At 38.5% G+C, this 8366-nt stretch overlaps 2 protein-coding genes across 2 annotated transcripts; one reads left to right on the forward strand and one right to left on the reverse strand.

The window, feature by feature from the left end:
- Positions 1–1930: 1930 nt before the first annotated feature.
- Positions 1931–5000, reverse strand: LOC106422498 (cleavage and polyadenylation specificity factor subunit 3-I). Its single transcript, XM_048745802.1, has 5 exons — positions 4740–5000; positions 4549–4646; positions 4354–4399; positions 4121–4270; positions 1931–3802 (listed from the first exon to the last, which is right to left on the reverse strand). The coding sequence occupies exons 1-5, from the start codon at positions 4875–4877 to the stop codon at positions 2159–2161; spliced, it is 2076 nt and encodes a 691-aa protein (XP_048601759.1). The 5' UTR covers positions 4878–5000; the 3' UTR covers positions 1931–2158.
- Positions 5001–5543: 543 nt separating this feature from the next.
- Positions 5544–8011, forward strand: LOC106422447 (protein RTF1 homolog). The gene is made up of 2 exons (XM_048745803.1): positions 5544–5713; positions 5946–8011. Exon 2 carries the CDS (start codon positions 5977–5979, stop codon positions 7855–7857), a length of 1881 nt encoding a protein of 626 aa, XP_048601760.1. The 5' UTR covers positions 5544–5713; positions 5946–5976; the 3' UTR covers positions 7858–8011.
- Positions 8012–8366: the final 355 nt, after the last annotated feature.

Here is an 8366-nt window from a genome sequence, read left to right on the forward strand (position 1 = left end):
TATGGAAAAATATGATATTGAAAAGGTTGAAACTGAAAATGATTTATTAACCAAACGAAACCAAGAAAAATACATAAATACAAAATATGCATCACTACAAGTTCAAATGCTTATATGTCGTTTTGGATTTGCAGATTAATAAGTTTAATGTTTGTTTAACTAAACACCAAATTGCTTAAATGTGTTGATCTCTTATCTTCGATTGGTTTTCTTTCTGTCTATTTTAAAAAATTGATGAAATTAACCAAGTTCTATACGAATTTAGTATTATAGAGCATATATCACTTGAACAAGAATGAAGAGTATACATAATGTTTGAAGTGATGAAAGATGTTGTTCATATGGTGATGGATTCACATAGATATATCCCATATTTTGATTAATAGATTATGAATTTAGTTTGATATTGTATGTTTTCATTGCAACTATTGAGAGATGTTCTTTTAGAAATGAAAATTATAAGACTGATTGACAAAATCAGACTAACTATCAGTTTATTTAGTTTATAAGCTTTTGAATAGTTTGATATTGCATGTCATGGTTGTAACTAATGAAAGATATTTTAAGCAATAAAGATTGTAAGGATAATTAAAAAAATTGATTGACAATTAAACTTTTAATGATTGCTTAGTTTGTTATGTTGAAAAGATGTATTTGAGCTTGTTACCAATTAGTCACGACGAATGATTTTAAGATCCGAAAGATCATAGGATTCTTATAGAAAATATTACATAAAGTATTTTATGTTGGTTTTATTTTGGCTTAATAAATTTGTTGTTTGAACTAAATGATATCCACACATACAGTAGAAACTCTATAAGCAAATAAGATAAATTAATAAACATTATAAAGTGATAAATTTATCTGGTCCCGAGTTGGGATGATTCAAAATATGAAACAAATCGATAAAATAATAAGATAATATTTTTTAAAAAAATCCTATGTAAATATATGGTCTCACTAAAATCATAAATAATAATTTATCTACATATACGTTTTATGTAAGTACAAATTAAATATTATATTGTTGGTTTTATATTCACAATGAAATATCAATATTTTTCTTAAAATTTCAATATATTTTGATGATATTTAGTGAAACTATATCGAAAATCACATTTGAATTCTATGAAACATAAAAATATACACAAAAAATATAGTAAAACAATATGAAAGTCTAATTTCTACAATATATACAATAAAATCAACTATTTTTAATTTTATAAATAAAAATAGAAAAATCTAAAAAAGATTTTTTTTGTAAATTAATAACTTTATAAATTAATAAAGTTATTACTCCCAACATTATTAATATATAGAGTTTTTACTGTATAGATATTTCTTTGTTTTTTGTATTCACATTATTTTGATAAAAACATTTTTATAAAGTATACAAACAAAAAAAAGTTTAATTTGCATACATATCTTAAGTACTAGAAACATTTTTTTTTCAAATGTTGAAGTGTGTTGATAAGTTTCGACTATAAGAGGGTCATACAAAAATTTTAGTAATAATATTTTTAGATAAAAAATGTCCAAAAACAGAATTTAGGTTATTGAATTAAAATTTAGAAGATTGTGTTCTATTTTATATACTTTCAAAGCAACATAAACATGTATTTTTAAATCATGACCATTTTGGACATAGTCAAATGAACTAATAAATTTTTAAGGTTATAGACCAATAGTTTAGAGCCTCAAAAATTTAATTAGTTTACATAAACGTACATTCTGAAATTGTAACTTTTTAAATTAAATTCTTAGTAAATTAATTATAACCCGTCCATGTTTTACTTTGGATCAAATCACAGAAACCCACCAGTTCTACTATATATATTTGTCATCCAGAATCTTTTCTTTTACGGTATGGAAATTAGATATTATTGTATATATATGAGAATCCAAATAAACTTTTATAACCAAGAAAAACTAAAGTGAAAATCAAAATCATATAAAATTGAAACTAAATGTTGATGAGCAAGAGCACCGTCGCAATAACATCCATTGGACTAACAACCATCATCACAGTAAACTTACAGAAGCAGCAAAGTTTCACAAAACACATTCTTAATAACATACATAGACTTGACTATCAGAACTAGCGGAACAGGCAACTGATGATAAGACTCTATGATTGTTAAATACCTCAACAGCTACTTCATTCAGCTGAGAGAGGGATTGGTTTCACAGCGCTTTGAATCCGATGAAAAGCTACTCTCACTCTTTCTTTTAGACCTTCATGCTCACCCTCTACATCTCCACTCTCTTTATCAAGATGAGCGACATTGCCATCGACACTAATCACCAGCTTCCCATTCTCTCCAAGTTTCACATCCCCGAAGAGCGACACAAGAAGAGCATATATCACTTTTTCCACTTTTTTCCCATTCTCTTCTTCGGATTTCACAGCAACTTCTTCCTCCGCAACGATCTTGGGGACTTCCCGGCTGATGTTGAGAACCAGAGCCACAATGGAGTCTGAAACCATGTCACTTATTGGATCAGATGACCACTGAAGCGAGATGTGCTTCTCTGACTCTTGCTTCACGGTTACTCTTTCGTGTACTTTCAGTGCTGGAAGACCGGTTTCCTCGTCCGTTGAAGATTCAACGCTCTCGAAAATCTTCCCGAGGCGATGTGTTATCACACCGAAAGCTCCAGAGAAAGGGATAGTTATCCGCTGAGTAACAGTTGCTGTCGATAGCTGTGAGAAAACATGGAGATCATCAGGTGCCATTATCTGATAAGCGAAACCTTTCTTCACCAGAATCCCACTCACTGAATCTCCAACATCAGGTGTCTTCTCAGCCAATCTCCCAATGGTTTTCGCCATTTTCTCAGAGTTGAAGTACATTTCAACCGACTCACAGTTCTTCGGATTCATGATCCTCGTGTTTCCATCAGGAAACTCCGTGAAGAGTTTCTGTTTGAGCCTCATCATCTCGTTAGCTTCACCGTGGACAAGGATGATGTTTGGTGGCATGAGCTCTTTCAAGAAAGTGCTCGTCTGCGCATAGTCTGCGTGAGCAGAGAAGGAGATGTAGTGCACTTGCATGTTGAGAGGAGCAGTAAGACCGTTCATAAGAGTCACCTCCTTGGGCTCATTGATGATCGTTTTCGCCAGCGTACCTTCCACCATATAACCTGGTATGATACATGCGTTTCTCTTATCCGAACACCAGATGTCAAAGAGCTGCCTCGAGAAACCGCTTTGAAGACCACCAGGACTAGCCATAACCACAGACGGACCAACATCTCTGAAATCATCGATGCTGTTCAGCGCAGATATGTGCTTGAACACAAAGGGATTAGAATTCGCAAACTGGTTGCGGATCCTGTCGTTCATGGATAAAATGTAGGTCTGGTAAACGGCCATACACTTCTTGGCGAGCGGTGAAGCATAGTAGATAGGGATGTTGTGTAGATCAGGGTGGTTGGCCCAGTACTCATCTAGAATCAAGAGGAGTTCCTGCGCACGGCCTAGGGCAAAAGCTGGGATCAGGACACGACCGCCCTGGGCAACTGTCGAATGGATTACATCGGTGAAGCGTTTCTCCCTGATGTGACGAGACTGATGAAGCTGGACGCCGGAAGTGGATTCAATGATGCATATGTCAGGGGAGAATTGAGGAAGCTCAGCTGCTCTTAGATGTCGGTCTTCCTCACGGGAATAGTCGCCTGTGTAGAGGATCCGGACACCAGCTATGTCCACCATGAACATGGCTGCACCCAAAACATGGCCAGCCGTGTAGCACCAGAACTTAATGCCGTTCACTTCAACCGTTTGATGGAAATCAATAACCTGGACAGGAATTAGACATAAATCTTAGCTGATCATCTCTCTGAAACCGATGGAAAACGTTTTAAATTCAAGCATAACCCAATGGACTGATCAAAGCGAGAACAAGAATCATATATATATATATATGTTATCAATGATTTAAACATGCAAGAAGACTAAAAGATGCGCACACTACACGTTCAGATGGCAAGTGTGTGATCCTTTGTAGGATTCTAAGAAGTAAACTTAAACACACTACTTTAATTAAACATGGAGGAAAGGCGCAGGATAATTTCGAATGCAGCTAAAGACAAAGCAAGAATAAGTTGCAGTAGAGACCTCAATTTTATCCATGGATTTGTTGATATCATGTTCATCGAACAACATGTCTTCCACAGAAACCTTGCTGACTTTAACATAATCTGTAAGCAGCAACTTGTAGATAGCCTTGGTAGCATGCGTCATGAAAACTCTTCCTTTGAATGTAGTCTAATCAAAACAAATACTAATGTGTATTAGTTCCAGCTAAAGTTTAACAAGAGGATCCATCCATCGAGTAAGAGAAACAAAACCTTCTCTAGAAAATAAGGTAGGGATGCTGCATGATCCAAATGAAAGCTGCAACAGAAAGCATGCATCACATCAACCAACAAGCATAAAAAGGCAATCATCACATCCTAATCCAACATGTTTCCTCTACACTCCCAAGTGAATCTCTTAAGATGAGAAAAATCAAAGCCAAATCTGAGGGAGGAAAGTGAACATACTGAGTAATCAAGAGGACATCAATGGTGGAAGGATCAATCTCATCGAAGTAAGGCAACGCAGCCATTCCCGAGTAGGCAGGATTGATCCCGCAATCGAACTGCAAAACGGATAAAGACATAAGCAAAAGCAAAAGCAAAAGCAAAAGCAAAAGCAAAAGAAAGAGTGAATTCGAAAAAGGCGGAAAGTGGACCAGAATGGTTTTGCCGCGGAAGGACATGTAAACGCAGGAACGACCAACTTCGTTACCGGCGCCTAAAGGAGTAACGATAAGCTGATCTCCTTCTCGCGACATTGGCTGCTGCTCTCTTCTTTTCAGCGATGTTGCCATTTTCTCGATTTCTTTCTCCTCCTTCTCTAGAGAGAGAGATATAACAACAGTGTGGAAGGAACACACTCCGAGATGAAATTTAGCACATCTATTGAATCTCTAAACCCTAATAACGTTTGGCGAATTAAAAAAAAAAAACAAATAAGAAAGGAGAAAAAAGACGACAACAGTGGTCGTCGAACCCACGACCTGCTGATCCGAAGTCAGACGCCCTAATCCACTGCGCTATGCGGTCGACATTAGCAAATCGTCAAACTGATAATAATTAATCCTAAAAAACATAAAACTAGAAAAAGGGGATTTCTATACCGACAATACCCTTGTGTTGAGAGTCTTATAAGAGCATCTTTATTGGAGGTAACTAGAGGGTTTTTTACCGTGTGGGTCCCGCGTAGGACCCACTTTTTTTTAAGAAACCGGTTACCAAAACTACCAAATAGTAGTCGGTCCTTAAGGGTTTCTTACACTGTTCGCGGATCCCACTGATACGTGGCGACCTGCGATTGGTTCGTTTTTTATTTTTATTTTTTTAATTCGAAAAAGTAAAAAAAAAAAAAAAAAAAAAATTAAGAAACCCCAAATGGGGTTTCTGGGATATTGATGCTCTAAGAATACAAAACCGGTCACATTGTTTTATAAACATGCAAAAGGGTATTTTGTCAAAATACTAAAACATCTGACTCGGTATCTTTTCTTCTTTTCCTTTTTTTTTTTTTTTTTTTTTTTTTTGGGTCTCGACACATTCAATTATATCTCCCTTTTTGACCCTTACCTTCCTTCCACTTCCGCCGCCCGTAGGTCGTCGCTGCATCAAGTTTCTGGCCGTTCATTCTCAAGTTAGTTTCCTTCCAATTCTCTCTCTTTATTATTTTTTTAATTTCTCTCATATTCCCTAATTGGAATATACCCATACGAGAGATCGATCCTTCTCCGCCTCCCCTTCCGTGATTCAAGATCTTTCGTATTCGATTTCAATTGTCTCTTCTTCTTTTTTTTTTTGCGTTATGCTTAGAATAAGTACAAACACCCTTTATATTCATTCATCTTTGAGCTTCTTTGTAATTTCAGGTGATATAGTTCAAACCCCAATTTAAAAGCTATGGTTGATTTAGATGACTTGCTTTTGGAAGCTGCTGGGAGAACAAACGCAGCTCCTCCTTCTAGGGCCCGTCATCCTCCTTCGAGGAGACGTGAAGGTTCTTACTCTGATGGTGGCAGCGATTCAAATTCTGATGCAGATCGTGGCTATCCAGCTACTAAGAAACCTTGTGCTTCTCAAGTTCCTTTAAAGAAGAGATTAGAGGCAGAGAGAGATGCCACATCTGATCCTGAAGGTGACAGCAGCAGCGACGAGGAATCTGATTTCGGTGACGACCTTTACAAGAACGAGGAAGACAGGCAGAAGCTTGCTGGGATGACTGAGTTTCAGAGAGAGATGATTCTCGCCGAACGCGCTGACAAGAAAGGTGACAAGAGCTTCACTGAGAAGCTTAGGTCCAAGAGGGAAAACGACAAGACAACCACCACCCCTCTTTCCCAAAAGAAGAACACTCACCCTCTTCCTGCCTCTCGTGGTGTTCGCTCTTCTGCTAGATCTGCTGACAGAGCGGCTGCAAAGGATGATGCTTTGAACGAGTTGAGGGCTAAGCGTATGAAGCAGCAGGACCCTGCTGCTCTCAGGAAGCTCAGGGATGCCTCCAAAGGTGGCAGAGATTTCTCGTCCATGAAGAGGAAACAATTAGCTAGCTCAAGTGATAGTGATAGGTCTCAGAGTGACGATGAAGGCTCCAATGGAGGTATGGTAGACAGTGATGACGACAGGTCAGATGTGCCTACGTATGAGGATATTAAGGAGATTACTATTAGGCGGTCTAAGCTTGCTAAATGGTTTATGGAGCCTTTCTTTGAGGAGCTCATCGTTGGTTGCTTTGTGAGGGTTGGGATTGGAAGGTCGAAGAGTGGTCCCATTTATAGACTCTGCATGGTGAAGAATGTTGATGCAGCTGATCCGGACAAGGCGTACAAGCTAGAGAACAAGACTACACACAAGTACCTTAACGTGTTCTGGGGTAATGAAACCTCTGCTGCTCGTTGGCAAATGGCGATGATCTCAGATGGGCATCCTGTGGAGGAAGAGTACAGGCAATGGATCAGAGAGGTTGAGAGAACAAATGGTCGACTGCCTTCAAAGGAAGATGTATCAGAGAAGAAGGAAGCGATCAAAAGAATCAACAGCTTTGTCTACTCGGCGGAGACTGTTAAGCAGATGTTGCAGGAGAAAAAATCAGCCTCGGTGAGGCCGATGAATATCGCAGCCGAGAAAGATCGGCTTAGAAAAGAGTTGGAGATTGCCGAGAGCAAAAACGATAGAGCTGGTGTAGAGAGGATCAAAGCCAAGATCAAGCAGCTCGATGCCTCACGGAATAAGAAAGGTGTAGATAAGAAAGCACTCAAACTCTTCGAGATGAACAAGAAGAACAGAGCCGAGAATTTCAAGAACGCATCAGAGGTGAAATCAATCACTGCTAGTCTCAAGGCTGGTGAAGCTGGGTATGATCCGTTTTCAAGGAGGTGGACACGCTCATCAAACTACTACAATGGTAAAAACAGTGGGAAAGACGGAGGAGAGAACGAGGCAGCAGCTGCAGCAGAACCGGTTGGAACCAATGAAGCAGATGCAGGCGGTGTTGAAGCGACAGAAGCAGCTTTAGAAGCGGCTGCAGAGGCAGGGAAGCTGATAGACACAAGAGCTCCAATAGGTCAAGGAGCGGAACACAATCTGATGCATAACTTTGAGTTACCTTTATCCTTAACGGCATTGCAGAAGTACGGAGGACCTCAAGGAGTACAGAAAGCATTCATGGCGAGGAAACAGGTGACAGAAGCAACAGTGGGATGCAGGGTTGTTGAGAACGATGGTAAGAGACATGGACTTACGTTAACTGTTAGTGATTACAAGAGAAGGAGGGGTCTTCTCTGATTATTGGATTATGTCTCTCAAGGGTCTTTTCAGTGTTTCATCATCATCTTCTTGTTAAAACTGCTGCTTGCTTTTCTTTCTTTTTGTTTGTACTCAAAATGCTTAGAGCAATTTGTTTTTTTTTTCCCTAAAATATTTTTGTATTTGTTTCTTATGTGAACTCTCCTGATTAGTGTATGACTGCATGAGATTAGAAATCAAGTTTGATGCCAGTCTTGAATTTAGATGGCTTTGCCGTTTTACTCTACAAATACGGCGGAATCTAGTTAGACACCGATGTTATAATCCTCAATTCTCTCACCAATCTCCACAACGTAGTTGGAGCACAAGCAGTTGATCCGGTTACAAGAAAATGGAGCAGGCTTATCAACGCGGTGCTCATCTTTAACAAGAATCACCCTCTGCTTGAAAGATTCATCAAAGAGTACACAATAACCTTCAATGGTAACAAATGGGGTCTCCATACTTTAGTATCAAGAGTCGTTGCATGATTCAACACTTCTTCCTCG

This window comes from Brassica napus, chromosome C1 (genome assembly GCF_020379485.1).
Source record: "Brassica napus cultivar Da-Ae chromosome C1, Da-Ae, whole genome shotgun sequence".
Taxonomy (NCBI): domain Eukaryota; kingdom Viridiplantae; phylum Streptophyta; class Magnoliopsida; order Brassicales; family Brassicaceae; genus Brassica; species Brassica napus.

Excerpts from the sequence above, each read along its gene's own strand:
- LOC106422498 (XM_048745802.1), bottom strand. The coding sequence starts at position 4,877 with ATGGCAACATCGCTGAAAAGAAGAGAGCAGCAGCCAATGTCGCGAGAA. Across the intron at positions 4,647-4,739 it reads TCCGCGGCAAAACCATTCTG|TTCGATTGCGGGATCAATCC; the intron begins GTCCACTTTCCG and ends TCCGTTTTGCAG. Across the intron at positions 4,400-4,548 it reads GATGTCCTCTTGATTACTCA|CTTTCATTTGGATCATGCAG; the intron begins GTATGTTCACTT and ends TTTCTGTTGCAG.
- LOC106422447 (XM_048745803.1), top strand. The coding sequence starts at position 5,977 with ATGGTTGATTTAGATGACTTGCTTTTGGAAGCTGCTGGGAGAACAAAC.